Source organism: Corvus kubaryi, unplaced genomic scaffold (genome assembly GCF_017639235.1).
Source record: "Corvus kubaryi isolate FWS band 111438036 unplaced genomic scaffold, C.kubaryi_AGA036_p1.0 134, whole genome shotgun sequence".
Classification (NCBI taxonomy): domain Eukaryota; kingdom Metazoa; phylum Chordata; class Aves; order Passeriformes; family Corvidae; genus Corvus; species Corvus kubaryi.
This window is the reverse complement of record NW_024580668.1, coordinates 6,509,769-6,529,879: the sequence shown is the minus strand read 5'-3', so window position 1 is coordinate 6,529,879 and position 20,111 is coordinate 6,509,769. Positions and strand designations below refer to the sequence as shown.

General features: G+C 49.6%; 1 protein-coding gene and 1 long non-coding RNA gene across 2 annotated transcripts; one reads left to right on the top strand and one right to left on the bottom strand.

The window, feature by feature from the left end:
• Window positions 1-207: 207 nt before the first annotated feature.
• Window positions 208-18,945, bottom strand: LOC121673651. Its single transcript, XR_006019267.1, has 3 exons — window positions 18,902-18,945; window positions 4,250-4,260; window positions 208-468 (listed from the first exon to the last, which is right to left on the bottom strand). It is a non-coding gene; the product is annotated as an uncharacterized LOC121673651 (long non-coding RNA).
• OPRL1 (opioid related nociceptin receptor 1) lies at window positions 2,315-16,393 on the top strand. The gene is made up of 5 exons (XM_042047209.1): window positions 2,315-2,453; window positions 2,706-2,982; window positions 3,457-3,710; window positions 12,550-12,905; window positions 13,310-16,393. Exons 3-5 carry the CDS (start codon window positions 3,484-3,486, stop codon window positions 13,831-13,833), a joined length of 1,107 nt encoding a protein of 368 aa, XP_041903143.1. The 5' UTR covers window positions 2,315-2,453; window positions 2,706-2,982; window positions 3,457-3,483; the 3' UTR covers window positions 13,834-16,393.
• Window positions 18,946-20,111: the final 1,166 nt, after the last annotated feature.

Here is a 20,111-nt window from a genome sequence, read left to right as displayed (position 1 = left end):
CTGCTCCTCTCCAGCCCAGGTGCTCTTTCCCTGCATGAAAAAATGATTTCACATCTTGCAAAATTAATTCTCTGCTTATGATGGCCTTGATTAAACAGATTGACAAACCGTGCTAAAGGTGGCAAAACAGCTCTGACATGCAGACGTCTTCACCTCCTGAAAGGAAAGGCAGAAAAAAAATCCCTGTGGGCTGTTGCTGTTATGAGATGCAGGTGGCTGAGGGCTGTTTTCTGCAGAATCAGCAAAAGTTCTCCACGTTTAGGAACAATGTCTGTAAAGTTAAACTGGTTGAAACAGCAGAAGATGCAATTATTGGCACTTGAACTGGATTATCTTGAAATAGTTAAGGATTTTTCATCCACAGCTGATGTAGACTGTGCTGATGCTCCAGGAGTTTGGAGGTAGAAATGGGAAAGATATGTGTGGTTGCCCCATCTCTAGAAGTGTTCAAGGCCAGGTTGGATGGAGCTTGGAGAAATCTGCTCTAGTGGAAAGTGTTTTCACTTCATGTTGATGCTCTGGACTCTCTCTTATAAATTCAGCATCTCCTAACGATGTGTGAGATCTTCTGCCTCCACCAAGGCTCTCTGGGCATCACCTGGAAGAAGGGTGGCTTTTTTTGTCTTGTTCTTTTCTTAGCTTTTGTTTCCTTGCTGTCTGCTAAGAAACCTTCAAGCTTAAGAGTTGATCTGCTTTTTAAAGAAATAGGCAGGGAGAAGTCCTGTTTGGGTAATGCAGATAAAATTTAGGTGGCATTTCTTCCTGGCCTTGGTGCAGAGACCCCAGTGGACAGGGGACTTCTGATGAGGAGAAAATCTGACAATCCTGCTCTTGAGATGATTGTCCTCCTCTCATCCCAGGGATCCTGAGAGGAGCATGTGTTAAGATACCATGAGATATTTTGGAAGGACAAATCTCACCATTATTGAATTATAATTGTGGTGAAATCATGTGAAGCAGTAGGATTGGGACTGAAGGTGCAGCATGAACCTCCTGGGCTTCTTTTCCCCATGCAAGGAGGGCAGGGATGAACACTGAGGAGAAACTAGAGGGATGGATGAGGGGAATTTTTGGAAGAATGTTTTTCCCAGACACATATCTTGGCTGTCAGTAGTTCAAAGTGCAATCCTGATCCCTTTTCCAGCAGCCTTTCTGAAACATATCTCAGGCGAAAAAGAAAGCTACAACAAGATAAAGAAATAGGTGAACCTGCTGTATTTGCTGCACTGCATTAACATGAAGGGAGTGTGGGAAGGGCTGAGAGCATTTGTTGGGGTGAGAGCCAGCAGAGAGGAGCAGAGCTGAATTTGCAAATATTCTTCCCATCAGCTCCTGGGCTGTCCAGCTGGGAGCTCTTGCACTGATTTACTGCTGTCCTTCCTTCAGCCTTTGGAAATCAATCCACTGACAATTAAGGTAATGTCTGGTCTAATATTTATTTCACACTCCCCTTAATGGACTGTCGAACCCCCACTTTTCGAAGCAGTGAGACTGTTCTGTTCCACAGGAGGGCTGGAGCTCTGGGTCATGCTTTTTCCCCTTGTCCCTGTTAAAGCTGAAATCTCTTGTTGGAGCTTTCAAGAAAATTGCCATGCAGCACCATACCTTAGCATTGTGTTCCTGGTGAAGAAGGTGTAGCTTTTGTGCTACATATCCCCAGACATCCATTAAAAGAGAGCTGGAGCACAAAGGGGTAGCCCTGGCTGCCTGCTGGGCCCCAGGAGCTCTGTGTTGGGCTGGCTGTGGGCTGGGAAGACAAGAAAGCTTTGCTGCCCAAGAGCACATGTTCTTTTTCTCCACCTCCTGGGCAAGTGTGCCCTGAATTTGCTCTGACCTGCGTGTCTCTGCTTGTGCCTGCAACACTGAGAAATTTCCCCAAACTGCTGGGAAATGGCTTCTTTGGGGAAACACTGCAGATGGCCAGAGGCACCAGAGCAGGGGGCTCTGGTTCTCAGCTGTCAATCCACCTCTGATCTGGGATCAAACTGTGCACCCTGTTTGGGGGCTGGCCCACCTGGGGGGCTCTGCAGCTCCTGGGCCCCGAGTTTATCAAGGGTCAACGTCCCCCAGTCAGACTGGGAAGTGCAGGTACCTGAGGGGTCTGTGTAGATCACCCCACCTTGAGGTAAGGAATTTAGCACTGCAGCTTCTGAAATATCTAACTCAGATGCAAAGTGCAGGATGTTTTGGGTTACCAAAATGACCTTTAGCTAGCGCTGCCAGAAGAATGTTAAATAATAACAATTTTCTGCCCGTAGTTCTCATTCCTCCTTGTATTTTTTTCGCCAGTTTCTAGGTCAGATTCCCCATTCCGCTGCTCCTGCGCTAGAACAGCGCTCAGGTTGCACAATTGCAGAGGAGGGAGGAATCTGCTTCCCGAATCCCGATCTTCCCAGTAGCCTTTCCCGATTCTTCCCTTCCTCCCAGCGTCTCCTGCTGGGGGCCCACCCCAGGTAGGCTGCGGGTCGGGGGCTGCGGCAGGGTGGGTTTGGGGAGGTTGGGGGGGGGGTGCTGGTCCCCCCTCGCCGCGCCGAGGGTGGGACGAGGAGGCCACCGCAGCTCCCCCGGGGCGGGGGGAGGACGCTGCCCGTGTCTCGCAGGTGTGGGCTCGCCTTCCCTTCGCTGCGTTTGGTTATTTATCATTCCTCCCCCCCCCCCCCCCCCCCACTTTTCCTCCTTCCCCCTCCCGCTTTTCTCTTACGCAGTAGGAGCAGCCCGGCAGCCTGGCTCTGCCCAGCCGCCCTCCGTCCTCCCTCCCTCCCTCTCCCTCATCCCTCCCTTTTCCTTAAAAACGTGGGCTCCGGGGTGCAGCCCCCTGTGCTGGCAGCATCCCTTCCTGCGAGAGCAGCCCTTTCCCCTCCTCCACCTGCGGAGCCCCCGGCTTTGTCCCGTGTCCCCCCCATCCCCCGGCTCGGGGGTGCTGGATGTGGCCCCGGCGAGTGGAGTCTGGTCCGGAGCTGCGCTAGAGGGGACCTGCCGCAGGTACGGAGCCGGCTGGGGTTTATTGCCAACTTCGGGCTTTTCCTGCTGTTTTGTCGTGATACGGACCGGTGGGGTCGTGCCGGAGCCGCGGTGGCTCTCGGGGTACACGGGCGTCAGGGGAAGGTCTGGGGGCACAAAACCGCATGTGGGGGACTCACCGACCCGCAGGGATGGGAGAGGCAGGTGGGAACATCCAGCCCCTCGGAGAAGGGATGATGTGTGCAGCCGGCACGTCCCCTGCGCCGGCGGTGTGGAGATGTGCGTGATCCCTGTGTGCTCGGGATGCGCCAGGCTCTCAGGGTTGCATCCCATTAAAATGCTCCTGGGGAGGGGGGCTGTGCTCCTCGGCAGTAAATCATCCTTCTCCCTGGTAATAAATCACCCTTCCCCGGCGTTTCTCATGCATTCGCCTCGCTACAGTCCCGCGCCACCCGTTTGATCAGCAGATTTTAAAGGTGTCTCTTGCTGCCCCAGGTCCTTGGCGCAGGCTGCTGCTTCGGGATGGACCCGCTCTTCCCTGCCCACATTTTTGAAGACCCTGACCTGAGGAAGCTGCTGAATGACTCCTCCATGCTCAACCTGAGCTTTCTGCCCAGCAACTGGTTCAACAACAGCACAGGGGACGGTTTCCTGCCGCTCAGCATCAAGATCACCATCGTGGTCGTCTACTCCATCGTGTGCATTGTGGGGCTGGTGGGCAACTGCTCCGTCATGTATGTGATCGTCAGGTAGGACACCAGGGAGGCTCCAGGGAAAGCTGGGAGCGGGGCAGACCTTCCCTCCCTCAATCCCTGCTGCGGGTAAAGCAGGCAGGCGCTTCCCTGGGGCTTGAGATGTGCTTTAGAGGTAACGATGTGGCATTTGCTTTATTGTTTTGGTTTTATCTGTTTTTTTCCCTTCCTAGGCTGTGATGAAGGTTTCTGCCAGTTTTCAGCTGCCCTCTGGTGCCTCCTAAAGTTTAACCCAGAGAATGGAACAGAGTGAGCAGATCTGCTCAAAAAAAATGGGGCTTTTAAAATTTTTTTAGGGAGCTGGATGTCCCTGGGGAGGGTGACGTGCTGGGAGCATTCCACTGCCAGGGTGTGCTGGCTCCTTAATGGGACCTCTCCTTCCTGTGCTGTGTCCGGCACCCCAGCTGTGTTTGCAGGTGCTGCTCCATCTGGGAGCTGGCTCTTTCCAAAGCTGAACCTTGTTGCAAAGGAAAGAGCCTGCTGGGAAGCTTCCTTTTACTTTTACAGGGGAAAAATCACAAATGTAAATCTTCCACCTCTGTGGAGCCTGCAGACTTAAATAAGACGTGAGAGGATGCTGCAGAGTTAAGGGCAACTTCTCTGGCTCCTTGTGCTGAAGTCAGGAGAATGGGGGAGACTTTTGCAGAGGGACGGCACAGAGCATGCACCACTCCATCCTCCCTGCCAATTGTTGGCATTTTGAGAGTTCCTGTCTGCTTCTGCTGTGGTTCAAACTCTTCTGTTTCTGGGAATCAGAAACCTTGTTTGCCCTCTAAGTACAGAGTAAGTTTGTGCAGCTCTTAGGGCTGTAATTATGTTCAACCCCAGCATCCCCCTTCTGATCCCTGCACCCTGCGTGTTAAGGAGGGAGCTTCCATTTTATCCACATCTTGGAGCAGATTCCTGGTGCAGGTGGATGCTGCCAGCACAAGAAAAGACAGGCTGAATCCTCCAACAGAAGATGACATTGTTTAGCAGGTATTCAGGCACTGGTGAGATTGTCTTGTTCCTGCCAGGAGCCCAACTGCTTCCAAAGCACCTTTCTCCTGAATAATTACAACTTGGCTGGGGGAGATGCTGCAAAATTAGGTCTTTGGTATCAGAGGTTGGTGAAGGGTGGTTAAATCTCTGCTCCAAGGACAAAGTGACATGACTGTTCATCAGGCTGCCTGTCTGTGCTCTGTTAACTGAGGAGTTTATGGCAGGGAGAAGGGATCCCCTTAGCCCTGGGGAGTCTGCAGATGCAGAGAGGAGGTTTGCAGCACACTGGTGCCATATCCGAAGACCTCGTGTTCCTTCCCAGTGTAGTAGCAATCACTGGAGCAGTTTGTGGGTGTGTGTAAGTGTGTGAGTAGTGAGGCTCTGGAAGCTGGAAGCCCTTGTCTGATGATGGTGATCATGATGTAGCTGCATGGGAATGCCAGCCCGTGTGCAGCAGAGGAAGGGAGTCCTTACCCCGTGCATGAACCTTAATGTGTGCAGGGAGAAGTCTGGGCAGAAATCTTTTCCCTGTTTGCAGAGGTCTGGTGGGATGTGCATGGCAGGATCCTGCTGGCCCTGCTGATCCCAGGGCTGGGACTGGAGGATCACCAGTAACCCAACTGTCCCAAACTGGTGTCCTGGGCAGGGTGGACCTGTGCCATGGCTATGCAGGAAAAATACTGGCTTCTGCTCCACACCTTTTTTGACTTCGATACTTTCCAGTTGGATAAAGGCAACTCAGGAAAAGAAAGTGGGATTTAGCACTGGAATCCCCCCTGGAATTTACCTCATTTTGTGTGTGTCCTCTAGTTTCACAGTTTTTAAGCAATTGAAAACTGAAGACAGGGTCTGCTTCCAGTTGCCCTCAGGCTTTTCCACTTCTCTATTTCCCTTTATTCAGAAACCCCATATATATACATAAAAGCCAACATAAGTTTTTATTATCTGGGGAGTCCTTTTTTGCGATTCACCTCTGTTTTTTCCAAAAAACTCGGTGAGCCTGGAGAGCCCCCTTGTAAAGTGTGTGCTGGGGAGGTTATAACTGAGCTAGAGCACATGTAGGAGCTGCTGTTCCCCATCCGTGTCCCCTGGGAGCTCAGTACTGAGCTGAGACCAACACTGAGTTATAGCCAAGGCAATGACCCTTGAGTCGATGAGTAACAACTTCTGGTTATCTCTGTCCAGGATTCTTCTCTCCTTGCCCTGTCTGTTGAGGTCAGGAGCAGGTGTGAGGATGAATTGGGCTCAATATCAAACTTTTGACCCTGGCCACGTACACAGATTGATGCAGAGCTGCCAAGTGGTGGCCCTACAAGGAGGATGCTGATGAACTTCTCAAACACAGGTTTTTCTCCTCAGATTCGAGCTTTGATGCTTCACACCTTGAATAGCACCTGGTTTTCAGTAGGTTGGAAGTTGGTTGCTGGCAAGTCCACACAGGGTTTTGGGGCTCTTAATGATAAATCTCTTCCATTAATGGAAAAATGATCGACAAACCCTCTGTGATGCACCCCTATCGCTGTAGGTAATGAGCACCGCACACAAGCTTTTTTCTTTCCATGCTTCAGCAAGGATAATCAGGCTTCAACACATTACACAGCCCATAGGAAAATTTTCTTCCAGAAGAAGACTGGTGGTGTTACAGACAATAACAGTTTCCCAGTTTTGAGGGAGTTGGGAAATAAATAGGCTCTAATACCAGCATTCGAGGAAGTTGGAGGCCTCAGGATAGCTCATTTTTTTGTTTCTCCTGAATGAGTTTTTTGCAGCACCAAGGGAAAAGTTTTTAAATCTGGTATTTCACACAAAAGTGCAGCTTCAAATCCTCCTCTAGGTTTTCCTCTGTGTTGTAGAACCCAGCCTACATCTCTATTATATTTGGAGTGATTTAACATTTGGAATGATTAATTTATAGAGACAGTCATCATGTGACTGTCGATCCCTTCCAGTGCTGAGCAGCACTAATTGGGTAAAATGGAGAAGGGCTCTTGTGAGGAACACGATTTCCTGGACAGTAAAAGGTCTATTGTGGGAACCTGCCTCGTCTGTGGCTTTGTTCTGCTGGCTCATCCTGGAGCTCCTTGCCAGCAGAGACGATGCCTCCCCTCCCTCCTCCTTCTGCTGTTTGCTCTCTTCTGCATATATTTCCTGTTCTGCTTCTTAATGAATGTGAAACAAGGAGCTGAACAGAGGGTTTGGGGGGAGAGTGGGGGAAACCAGGCTGCTGAAATCCCTCCTAGCTATTAACTGAAGTCTACAAGGCTGCTTGCCCAAGATCTTTGTTTTTAGGAAGGAAAGCAAAGGGGAAGGCAGATGAATTGTTGGCCCCGGGGGTGGGGCTGGCTCATGGGGCTGGAGATGGTGCTGACCCAGGTGTTGTTACAGGGGGGTGACAGAGACCCCAAATCCCTGCCAGCCACTGGTGTGCCATGGGAGGGACAAGGTGCAGCTTCTAGTCCAGGGAGTCTCTGTTGTCTCCAGCTGCTGTGATGCTGAGCAGTGGGGATCTGGAGGACTCCCTTCCTCCTGTTCAAACCCCCATGGGAATGCTGCCTCATTTCTTGGGCAGCAAGAAATTGCTATGGCAGCTCTCTGTCGGGAGCCTGGCAAAATCCTGGGGATGCTCAGCTCTCTCTGTGGCAGAACACATTTCAGAGCATTTTGAGCAATGTTTTAGGCAGTTTAGTGCTGTCTAGGCCCTTTTCATCTGCTGCCTCCAGGTGAAGCTTTAGGAGGAAGGATGTGATGGGAAGGTGCTGCATCATGAGCCTGCCAGGGGATGCTGTGCCAGCTGTCATTCTGCTTGAAAACTGCCTCAGTCCCCGAGAATAGGGGTGAGGGCAGCTGGCTGTGATGAGACAGGGGAAATGAAGTTAATTATGACATTTCAGAGATCCTGATTCCTTAATAGAAATCTCTCTAAGGGAAAAGCCTGGACCAGATGTGTGTCTCAGAGCTGAAATGAAGTGAGTGCTTCACACAGTGGGGACCCAGTGGACACGAGTGGGGCCATCTGAGACCTTTGTTGTCTCCAGGTCTGCCTCTTAATTTTTCCTTGAAACATAAAATAAACAGACATAAATTACTGCAGCTTATAGAGGAATGAAACCCATCCCAAGGTCTCTTTGCCCTGGAAAGTGAGTGGAGCCAGGGGAGGATGGTCAGGTGAGCAGGAGGGGATCCTGCTGTGATAATGGCTACAGAGGACAGGTCTGCAGTTCCCTGATTTCTGGGTTTGCATGAGTCCAGGTGAGCTGGGCTCAGCCACATGACCCATGGTAACCACATCTGGCCCCTGCTAACACAGGTCCTGTAGCTTCAGGGTGTGTTGGAGGGCTCTTTGTTCCACCTGGCTGTGGTGAGGTGGGTGAAAGGGGGTTGCCCATATGCAGTAGTAACTCTGTGGTGTTCAACACGGGACTTGGTTCCCAGTGTTTTTCAGAGACTGGACAATTCCCAGGTGCATTTTGGACATGAGCAATTCAGCAGAGGCAGATCTGACCCACGAGCAGGGATAAGAGCATCCTGCTGCAGGGTGGATGATGATGAGTGCCCTTCTTAGACCAGAGCACCATTCCTGGTGTCCAAGCACCTGCTCAGGGATGTGGGAGCATCCCTGGGAGCCCCTGGGTGAGCTGCTGAAGCCTTTGCAACAGCAGCTACAGAGCCTCCTCCCTTGGCATGGCAGCACCATCCACACTGGTCCCCAGAGAACACCTGGAGCGCAGGGTGGGGCTGGTTTTTCATAGCTGTCCCTCAGACAGAGCAGTGAGACTCAGGGACAAGAAAACACCAACGTGTGTTCTCATCCTGGCTGGCTGCAGATTCCCTAACTTTCACCTCCTAGTCAGTCCCTGTCTTGCTGGGTAATTTATAGGCTTTTAGGTGCCTTGTTGGTGGTTGCTTTTGCTGTAGTGTCTGGCCTCAGAGTGCAGACTGATTTAAATTTGTCCTTCTCAAATTCTGTGTGTTTGCTCAGGGCCTGTTGAACCATTAAGAATAAATCATCTTAAGCTGGCCAGAAGTTTTAAGCTGAGGGGGCTCTGGGATGGTGATCAGAGCAGCAGGGATGCAGAGAGCACAGTGTGGGCGGACGGCTGAGGAGACACAAATCATGACAGAACGTGCCAGATCAAATATCAGCTTCACAGGACCTGAGGGCTGGGAGCAGGCTGGGAGCAGAGATGGGAGAGAAGTGGGGCTGATTTCCACCATCACAGGGTGGGAGCAGCTCAGTAAAAATCCTCCTTGGGTCTTTTCTGCTCTTTTTTGCATGTCCAGAGATGGGGGCAAAGGCTGTCCCTGCTGCCGGGGTGTGAGGTGGGGATGGAGGGAGCTGCTCAAGGTGAACAACACTGTCTGCATCCTAATTAGCTGAAGCTACACATATTAAAATCAAGAGGCTCCAAGAGGCAGAGAGCTCCTGGAAATAAAGCTCAGGGTTCTGCAGGGCTGCAGGCTTTGCTTTGGTCCCTCTGCCCCTGGTGTCTGCAGCTCTGTTTTGGGCTGTGGGTTTGCTGCAGCCAGCTGCTCCTTAGCCCCAGCCCTGCAGCCTTGCTGTGGCTGGGTGGCAAAGAGGGAAAGATGCTAAAACAAGAGGTCTGCAGCTCACCCTGAGGCTCAGCCAGGGGCAGAATCCATTCTTGTGAGGAACAGGTCCTTAAAGCCCAGAGGGTTTGTCTACCTACCTACCCTTAATGACCTGCCCTTAATCTCCTCTCCCAGATTGTGTGCTCCCCTAACCAGAGGGTCCGCTTAACAAAAAGGAGGGGGAAGATGAGTTCTGAGCTGATATCCAGGTGTTTTTCCTCTCAGGCTTCAGCATCCGAGAGAACAGGAGAGCAGAGTAAAGCAATTACTGTTGTGATAAAGGGGGAGCTGGATGGAGAGCTGAGAACCACCCTGTGGGAGATGCTCCATTAGGAAATTACCTCTGTGGCAGAGTGCAAGAAAGTGGCCCAGCAGGGAGTTAATGTCCTCCATGGAATCCACAGGCTTATCTGCAGCAGAGCTGTGTCATGGAGGAAGAAACTGATGTGCCTCCTAAAGCCTCAGAGTTTAATTTGTCTTTTTTTTTTGTGCAGATTAAGAGACAGAACACTCTCAGTTCTGGAGGAAAAGAAATAGACATTAATCCACAGAGAAATGATTGATTGATTTCTGTGTGTACTGAACATTCTGGAATTGTTTGGGAACATTGGTTGGTTGGGACAATGACTGTTGGCTCTCAGCATGTAGAGAAAGTGGTGTAGAAGTAATTAATTAGGTGTAAATTAATTCCCCCCCCCTTTCAAAAGTGCAAAATAGCTTTAAATTCCACTGGAAGATGTGTTGAAGGAAGTGGTGGGACAGCCACCTCAGTGTGTCCCGTGTGGGAGAGAGGGAAGGTGGCTCTGCTGTAACCTCGAGGAGGTGGTGAGGAAGGAGGCAGAGGAGAGGGATCTGTGCATTGAGGGCTTTTGCAGGGCCAGGCAGAGCAATTGCACCTGAATTCATGCTGACAAGTGTCTGGGAGGAGTGGGGCTGGAGGGATGTGGGAGGGAGCTGAAGGTTTGATCTGCACACCCTGAGTTCAGGGCTGGCTGAGATGCCCCAGACTTCTCAGTCCTGGGCACACAGGAATGTGCAGGGAAGCAGCTTTGACCCCCATGGATGCTGGATGGAGGTTGGAGGTGGGTGAATTGCTGCTTGTTTCTCCCACTGGTCAATGACAAAAAATCAAACCCAAACAACCTTTAAGTTTTTCTGTTTTGCAGTGAAGTTGCTCACCATTGCTCAAATTTGCTATTCCCTTGAGTTATAACATCAGTGAAAGCAGTCAGGGTTAGAGGCATGTTGATGAATTGCCTCTGGCTCCAGCCCTCCTGGAAGGATGGACTGCAACAAACTTGACCTTCGGGAAGCTTGAGCCAGCCCAGCCAGGTTTGTGGTGTTCAGGGGAAACTGCAGCTCCCAGGAGACCTTTGCCTTTACCTTACCACAGTCTTAGGTGACTGAATAACTTCCTAAAGCCTGAGCTGACAATGCTTTTTTTTTGTGAGAGCTGATAAAACAGTGATTTCATTTTAATCCCCCTCTGCTGACCTGGAGAGGAAAGTGAATCCACCCACACACCCACCTCCTCCCCCTGTGCTTTGCCACGTTTATGTCAAGTGCAAGAATTCAAACAAGAATGGAAAACTTGCCCACCCTGAGATGCTTCTCTGGAGTTCAGGGCACTGCAGCTTGCTGTAATTCTCCTTAGTAAATCCCAAAGCTTAAAGCCCTGGCAACTGCCTGGTTGTGTTGGATTTGCAAAGTGCTTTTGCTCATTCATTCCATCACAAAAGGAAAGGCACTGGCATTTTCCTTCTACTGCCTTTGGTTATGTAAGTTTATCTGGGCTGGCTTTCTAAGAACCTGTGATTGATTTCTGGGCCAGGCAAAGCCTCACTCAGGCTTGTGCGGGGATCTCAAAGTATTTCCAACAATGTTTCTATCAGTGATCACCTCCAAAATCTTCCCTTGGCTTTCAGGGTCAAACGTAGGATCATTTGGTCTTGCTTTCTGAAGCTGCTTTCAGACCTCTGATAGGAGCCCAGCTTAGAGCTCCAAGGCAGGTAAAAAAAGACTTTATAGTCTGGATTGTGGCTCCCCTGTCTGCTTCTCTTGCAAACCTGGCCACGTCACCATGTGTCCCAGCAGGGTTCAGAATGTGCCAGTGATAATGTTCTGCCAAGGATTCAAATCATTTATCAAGAGCTGAAGAAGCTCAGACCCTCAGGGGAGGGCACAGCACTGAGAAGGGCAGTTGTGGGTTTGCTTTTCTGAATCAAATTGGCAAAAAGAGCTTTTTAGGTCAAATCAGACCCCTTAATATTCTAACACATATCAGGCTGAAAATAGTGCAGCAGTTTACGGTAGAAGCGTTACCCTCAAATGAACTTGCACTCTGTTAATAACATCATTGTCTGCCATTTTTGGCGACGTTTCTGCTAAGGCCATTAGTAGAGTAAATGATGGATGAGCTGTAGTTTTAAAATTATACCTATTTGAGCTCTTATTCTGCCCATGAGAGGAATATCCTGGAGCTGAAATGTTAGATTCAGCTACAGAGTCACTGTTGAGCTTCCATTTCTGCAGATGCTGCACGTCCCCCTGGATACGTGGTCACAGCTGGCTCTGCATCATTTCCCAAGTGTGAAAAGGAGATGATTGCCATTAGAGCAAGGTGACTTTCTTTGGGGCAGTCGGTTCATGTGGTAAAAGTAATACTGAAATGACAAAAAGTCTTTGAAGTAGAGTTTGACTCGTGACTTTATTCCTTTCTTTAGGAAGAACCATTGTGATGTTTTGGTTTCTGATTCAAACCTAGCTCCTCAACAGTTTTTGGCTGACCAGGGCTGGCCATGTTGCCCATTCTGATTTCACAGCTCACATTAGCCATGCTCTCTGGCCATGAGTCCACACCAAATGGCTGATCAGCTTACCCCTGCACCTTTCAAACCAGCGTACTGGCTAAAGCTCTCACCAATACTTACAATAATGAAGCCATAGGTAGTGAAATCCTAACTTGGCCCTATTGAAGTAATTTTTTGAGAAACACCATCTGAGCCTCAGGCTTTCATGGTGCTCACTGGCAGTCTGAGGGAATGATTCTCCTGCCCATGGAACTGACTGTGGAGGGATCATTTTTGGTGTTGTAGGAGATGGGCTGATCTGTGTGGGAGGTTGAAAGGTGAGTGTGGCCAATCTCACTACGTAAGAAAATACAGCACCTCCTTCCTAAAGGAGCAGAATCTGCTTCAGTAAAGTTCAGTGTCTGACCCATCAGGGCCAGGTGGAGCTCTAATCGTTGCTCATTCCTGCGTTTCAGATTCACCAAGATGAAGACAGCCACCAACATTTACATCTTCAACCTTGCTCTGGCTGACACCCTGTGCCTGATGACCTTGCCCTTTCAGGGAACAGACACATTCCTGGGCTTCTGGCCCTTTGGCAATGTCCTGTGCAAGATCGCCATCTCCATCGACTACTACAATATGTTCACCAGCACCTTCACGCTGACGATGATGAGTGTGGACCGCTACATCGCCATCTGCCACCCCATCAAAGCCCTGGACATCCGCACGCCCCACAAGGCCAAGGTGGTCAATGTTTGCATCTGGGCATTGGCTTCTGTCTTTGGCATCCCAGCCATGGTGATGGGATCTGCAGAGAATGAGAACAATGGTCAGTACAACTGCATCCTGAGGGAGGGAGGTGCTGGTGGACAGGAGGGGCCAGGGAGAGGGGTGCCAGTTTCATCAGTGGGGTGAGGTCTCTGCTGTAAAATCATCTTAACTCTTCCCTTTCTGCCCCTGCCTCTCTGTATCACTGCTACTGCTTTTCTAGTATTAAACATAGAATTGGATTTTCCAGTATTAAACATAACATTGGAATTTCCAGTATTAAATGCAGAATTAGTATTTTCTAGTATTAAACAGAATTGTTATGTTAGGTTGGGAAAGATCTCTAAGATCATCAAGTCCAACCATTAACCTAACTAACCTAAACTAATCTGCATGTGCAGATGCTTTTCTGCTTGATCTGTGTTTGCTGATCTTCCTTTCCATTTTATTTTTTTACTCTTGCAGAAATTGATTGTCTAATTAAGCTCCCTTCTCCCGTGGACTACTGGGATCCAGTGTTTGGCATCTGTGTCTTTCTCTTCTCCTTTATGATCCCCGTGTTGATCATCACCATTTGCTACAGCCTCATGATCAGGCGGCTCAAGAACGTCCGTGTCCTCTCGGGCTCCAAGGAGAAGGACCGGAACCTGAGACGCATCACCCGCATGGTCCTCGTGGTGGTGGCAGTCTTCATCGTCTGCTGGACTCCCATCCAGATTTTTGTGCTGGTGCAGTGCTTGGGTGCCAAGGCAGAAAGCGAGCTGGAGCTGGCCATCTCCTGCTTCTGTACCGCGCTGGGATACGCCAACAGCAGCCTGAACCCCGTGCTCTACGCCTTCTTGGATGAGAACTTCAAGGCGTGCTTCAAGAAGTTCTGCTTCCCCACTGCCTTCAGGACCGAGCTCCAGATGTCCAACAGGATGTGCAGCATTGCCAAGGATGTTGCCTATGCCTGCAAGAACTCAGAGGGGACTAACAATCCGGCCTGACTAGGCATGGAAATCCCCATGGTGGCTGTCGCCCAGCAGAGTCCGACCACCCCCACGTCAGAACTAACTCAGATAACGGCCCTTTAGCAGGGCCTCAAAACTGAGAGGTGAGAAACCAAGGAAACAATTTTGGGGGTTGGGAAAACCGGATACTGCGAGAGCATGCAGAGAAAGTGAGCCCATTTGATGCATTTTTAATTCCAGTGCATCCTGCACTATGGAACATGTTTGAAATCAGCCCTTTGATTCCTGCAAAACCCTGGGGTTTGCAACATTATTGAGAGTTTGGGAATCAAGGGTTTAAAATAGGCATTGCTCCTGGGGCTTATGCTTCTGCTGCTGGGAGACAGACAAAATGTGAACTCTTGCATTGCTTTTGTCCTCCCTGAGCGGAGATGTTAACGGCTCGCGTGGCTCACCAGGCGCTCCTGTGCGGGTTTTCCTCCTGTGCCATCGCTCTGAAATCAGACTTTGCTGCAGCCAAAGTGGGCAGGAGCCATCAGACAAAACCCAAGATCATCTCCAGGATGAGTCATCGTGCAGGGAAGGATGCAGGGAGGGAGAGGAGGGAGCTGACGGGAAGAGAAATTCAAACTGCCTTCAAACGCCAGCTCCTGCAGATGGGATCAGCAGTGAAACCCCCTCTCAGAGGGGAGCAGAGGGAGAGAAGGGACTGTCAGAACTGATGACATAGCTCCAAAGAGGAGGAAGAAAAAAGACCGAGGAAATGAACACAATTCCTCATTTACATGCTGCTACAACTTTTTTTTTAAACTCTGTATTTCCAGTGTAATAATGGACAGAATGTGTCTGTATATACATGTCTGTAGTGGAATAGGTGCAGATACATGTAGGATTTCTCCTTACCAAGCATGCCTTGGGCATCTTCCTCGGTGAGAGGAGGAAGGAATGAAGTGGCCTATAGACACATGTATTTATGTCTTGGGGAAAGCCGTTTGGGAGAATGGCAGCTCTTCCAGAAGACATGGACATTCCTGGTGGGAGGAGGCAGCCTAAACCAGTGCCACCTGCTCCACATGGGATAAGCGGGCACAAACCATACAAAACGTGGGGTTCTGTGGTTTGTTTTATGTTTTTAACTGAAATGAGATCCACGATGCTGAGAGCACGTGGGAAATGCTGCCCAGGTACCAGCCCTCCTGCCAACCATGGATTGATTTTCCTCTCCCAGAGTAGGCCAGAGCTTTGTGCAAAATGAAATGTCCTGTCATTTCACTCGATAACAAAAGCTTCCCCAAAGAGTTTCACCACCGAATGCCCTCTGTGCTGGGGAGGGCAGCAGGCTGGGATTCTCCCTGTAGCACAACAGCCCAGGGAAATCCGGGCAGTGGTGGCCAGTGGTGCTGACGGGGGAGCAAATCACCAACCTCCACCTGGAGAGGGGAGGTCTCTCAACTTGAGAACCAGCAGCGTTGTCCAGACTGTACAGATTCCAATGTGAATATATTTCTTGTGCTCTGGTCTATGAGATTCTGTAGTTTTAATGCATTGATTTGCCAATATTTTAATGCTGTCTTGTTCTTTATATATGCTGTACAAAGGAATCAAATGTTATATTTCTATGTAGTGTTTCCCTCATGGTTGGGCTTAAAATATAGATGCAATTCCAGTGTTCCACGTGTAGGACCCAGATCCCTTGTAAACTGCTCAAGCTGGGAGGATTTTGATGCTGATTAGCATTTGATTGGGAATCTGGATGGATACCAGAGCAAACTTTGCAATTAGCACTTCCCCTGACCAATCTGGAGGGAGGAGGAAATCTGGGCACTTTAAGCACTTTGTAGTGGATGTTAATCCCTGAGCCCTCACCAGAAAATCCCATATAAACCCCAGGCATGTGAAGAACAGCTCCTTGAGAACTGCATTGCTGGCAAGCTTCATCCATGCCTTTGGAAAAACTGGATTTTAGGTGGGATGTTATTTGTGGGTGCAGTAACAGCATTGGGCAGTGAGTGATCTTGGGTCCTCTCAGCCCCTCTGCTGTGGGATGGTCTGATGGGGTCTGGGAATGGTTGGGGCTGAAGCTGGGAACTGACTGCCGGGCTGTTCTTACCCTTAGGGAGCAGGAGAACATTCATTGGTGGCTGGCTGAGGAACAGCCACCCTCCCTTTGTTGTTCTTGGCTGGGTTTTTAAATAGATTTATGTCCTCTGAAAAAAATATACCCGTGTTTGGCATTTTTTAAATATGGATTTTGTTATAATGACTATGCTGCAACGATCTTATATATTCAAGTACTCAATAAATGTGTGTTTTGGGTATTTCCATGGCCCTTGCAGTGAATGTGTTTAGGCATTCTGTTCAATGCTCAGTGGAGTTTGTTGTAAGAAGAGCAGCAAACACCTGAAAGCAAAACTTTATTGTACTGTGCCTCTGGAGTTACAGGCTCATGGTCAGCTGGATGGCTTTAGTGCTGGCTCTGTAATTCCCTTTGGAAGTGGTTGTATTGGTGTGATTTTTACAACTGCCGCAGTGTAAATGACAATTAGGTGGCTACTTGTGTGCTTTAATAAAGGACAATAAAAACTCCTGTGCCTTGGATGATAATCTGGAAGAGTTAACTGGGTGGATCAGGAATGTCTCAGCCCATCCCTTTTAAGGGAGACCAGTGGGAACTTTTGTTACACAGGAAACTTTGTCTGTAGTTAACATAGGAACAGAAGATGTGAAAATGCTGGAAATTGGGTCCCTGGGTCTTGCAAAGGGCAGCTGTGATGTGTAGCCAGGGCAGCAGTGCAGGCAGCTGCTGCTGTTAGAGGTGAAGTCTGCTGAAGGATGAAAACAAGCTCTTCCCACATCCTCTCCCCACACTTCCCTGGAGTTATGGGGTTAAGCATGACCTGGGAGAACAATAAATTGCAGAACTGCTCTGAAAATAAAGCCAAGGCCATATCCTGTAGGAAAGATAGATCAGCCAGTGAGATGTGCAATAAGGAATATTGATAAGGAATATTGATTTCTGCACAGAGATCAATATTCCTACCCAAGCAGGTAAATATCAGGAGAGGGTTTTTTATTAGCAGTGGTGATTTTCTTCTTAAAAAAGAAAAAGTTAATTGGTGAGAAAAAAAATGGAAATCTTTATTTTTCTTCTAGTTCAATTAATTATAAGTATCCAGGGGTGGGTTCTTACAGCAAAACCATAAACCAAAGTGCTTTATTCAGTATTATGGGATTTATTAATGTGCTAAGTCTTCTCTCTGCTGCTGTTGGCTGAAATCAAGTGCTGTAAGAGGCTGAGGAATGGATGAGCTGGGGACTGAGCTCTCCCCCAAGCAGCTCCCTGGCTCTTGGTAAGCCTGGCCAGATCTCTGGTTTTGCAAGAACCACATCTCCCCTCCTCTTCCGTAGCCCACAACATTCCCCCCTCCATGAATCACAACTTCTAACAGCAGAAATAAGGAGCAGAATTTACACCTTCACTGAGGTTTGGATGGGCAACACCCTCAGGCACATTGTGCAGTTCTTGGTGTTGCTCTCTGCAAGGCCAGGAGTTGGTCTCTGATCCTTGTGGGTCTCTTCCAGCTCTGGATATTCTGTGGTCTGTGGCTTTATGCCATGGGAAGACCTGAGCTGGGGAGATGCTGGGTTTTCCTTTACCGAGCTGCAGATCAGATGGGGGTTACTTGTTTTGGGTGAGCATTCAGTTGAAATCCCTCTCCCCAAGCCCACTGCCCACAGGAGGCACAAAGCCTCTTCCTTGCTCTGAATGCCTCTGTCCCCCACAAAGCCTGGTCCCCAGGGCTGGAAACAACTTCAGCAGGTGGGAGAAACCCTGACTGCAGAAAGACCAAAGATGTGTTGAGCCCTTGTGGTGCTCCCTGCTCCAAAGCTCGAGACTTGCCCTGATGAAGACACTGCCTGATGGTGAGCAATTGCCATGTCTCTTTTTCCAAGGTGTTTTCATGAGGAGCTAGACTGTAAATATGTCTTTTTTAAAAAATTATATTTCCTTTCTATTTTTTTCCCACAAGAAGGCTTGTTAACTCTTTAAAGAGCTGTCACTGGGCTCCAATCTCTCTCTGGGTACTTTGGGATATCATGGCTGGGTAGGACAATGCGTGTCCAGAGAAGGATGCCTCTCACCCTGCAATGCTTTATAGGGAAGGTGGCTATTCCATAGTTAGAGCCTCTTTTTTTAAATGAAAAGGATCTCCAGCAGCAGCTGGTGTGGGTGCAGCCTTTGATATCTGTTCAGCAGAGAGACTCAGACTGGCAGCAAAGCAGGCTCTGACAGAAAAACTCCAGCCTGCTTTCCCACTCATTTTGCTGTGCTCCCCCTCAGCTATTTTTGTGGGTATTTATGCAGAAGAAAATTTCTCCTTCCTTCAGCAGGAGCATCTGCTTCGGACACATCCCAGGCCGCAGCCCTGGCTGTGCCTTCGTGGCCTCACGCTGCGTTTGCCGTGCGAATCTCTGTGGCAGCAGAGCTGCATCGCCGTGACTTTGCAGAAGCAGCCGGTAATTCACACCCCTGATCTTCACCTCCCAAGCCCTGCCCAGGGCTGTCTGAAGGACCAGCTCCTACTCCCTGGCCTTCTCCTTTGCTGAGGAGAACCACGGAGCTGAGATGGGAGGGATGGAGGGTAGAATCCAGCAGCAACAGCTGTGGGAGGGAAAGCTGTCCCATCTCCATGGTGAGGATTGCTTGTGAGGTGGGGAGGCTGAAGAAGGGATAGAAAGGGGAAAAGGAGACCTGTTGGAGTGAGTCCAGAGGAGGCCACAAACATTCTCCAAGCGCTGGAGCATCTCAGCTACAGAGACAGGCTGAGAGAGCTAGGGATGTTCAGCCCAGAGAAGGCTCTGGGGAGACCTTAAAGCCCCTTCCAGTGCCTAAAGGGGCTCCAAAAGATCTGGAGAGGGGCTTTGGACAAGCGTCTGGAGTGACAGGATAAGGGGGAATGGCTTCCCACTGCCAGAGGTCAGGTTAGATTAGATAGCGGGAAGAAATCCTTCCCTGTGAGGGTGGTGAGGCCTTGGCACAGGTTACTCGGAGAAGCTGTGGCTGCCCCATCCCTGGAAGTGTCCAAGGCCAGGTTGAAAAAACCTGGTCCAGTGGAAGGTGTCCCTGCCCATGGCAGGGGGTTGGAATGAAACATCCTTTAAAATTCCTTCCCACCCAAACCAATCTATGATTCTGTGGTTCTATGAAATGGAAAGTGGGAAGGGTAGCCCATAACCCAAAAGTCCTGGTGCTGCTTAAGGAACGGAGATGGACTGTAAGAAAGTAGTGCTTGTGCTGTGGAATGCTGATGGGTGTTTGGCACACGGTTTTTTGGGCCCCTCATTGTCATGTCTATTTTGAGTGGCCCGCAGTGGCTGCAGCACCTGTGCTCTTGCCTATTTAAACTGGGGATTCATGACACCTTTGCTCAAAAGTGGTAGCAGAAGTACCAAGGCCAAAGCTCCTTTTGAAAGAGGGAGTTTTAGGACTTTTCCAAGTCAAGGGATTGCTATTGAAGTGGGTGCTGTTAAATCAGAGTCCCACAGCTCACAAACTCCCTTTGTTCCTGCTTTCAGCACTCTGAAGCCTGGATAGATTGCATGATAGAACAAAATAATCAATAAATAGAGCAGTATGGTTTCGTATCTTGGCAACGATGATGCTGCTGAACCATGTAAACTGACTTTGCTCTCTCTCCCTCAGGGCACAGATCCCTTCTGGCTGCAGGGAAGGAGTGATGCCGGCTCTCCACAGTGCTGGGGGACACAGACAGCCCCTTCCCCCATCCCAAGGTTTCTGCTTCAGCAACCCATAAACCCCCTAAGTAGTCCCTGGGTTAGAAAGTGCTCAATATCCTACCCCAGCTGGGATCACCTTCACCCCCCAGGACAACATCTCCCATGTTCGGATTCACAGAATCTCACAGTCCTAGAATGGTTCAGGTTGGAGGGGACCTCAAAGATCCAACCCCTTGCCATGAGGAGGATCCTTGGGAATTCGGTCTTCCTGTGGCTGAACTGCTGGAAGGGTCTCTGGGAGGAGATCATATCCTGTTCAACCAGTCCACTCTTGCAGCAAAAGGGGTTTTTCCTCCAGCCTGTGTTATTTCTGAGAGAGGATGCAGCTCCAGTGCTGATGGAGTCTCCTGCTGCCAGCAGTGGTCAGGGGCAGCATCGCTCCTTCCCTCCCCTCAGGGCCTAAAGCCAGGCAGGAAGGGCTGGAGCCTGCAGCAGCAGCAGCAGCACCAGCACTGCCAAACAGCACATTTTCAGTGTAGTGAAATGAAGAACGATTCTTCAAGAAACCAAGCATG

What these genes read in the sequence shown, in the direction of transcription:
- OPRL1 (XM_042047209.1), top strand. Translation starts at nt 3,484, where the DNA reads ATGGACCCGCTCTTCCCTGCCCACATTTTTGAAGACCCTGACCTGAGG. An exon ending in GTCATGTATGTGATCGTCAG is followed by an intron (nt 3,711 to 12,549) that starts GTAGGACACCAG and finishes CCTGCGTTTCAG; the next exon opens with ATTCACCAAGATGAAGACAG. An exon ending in TGCAGAGAATGAGAACAATG is followed by an intron (nt 12,906 to 13,309) that starts GTCAGTACAACT and finishes TTACTCTTGCAG; the next exon opens with AAATTGATTGTCTAATTAAG.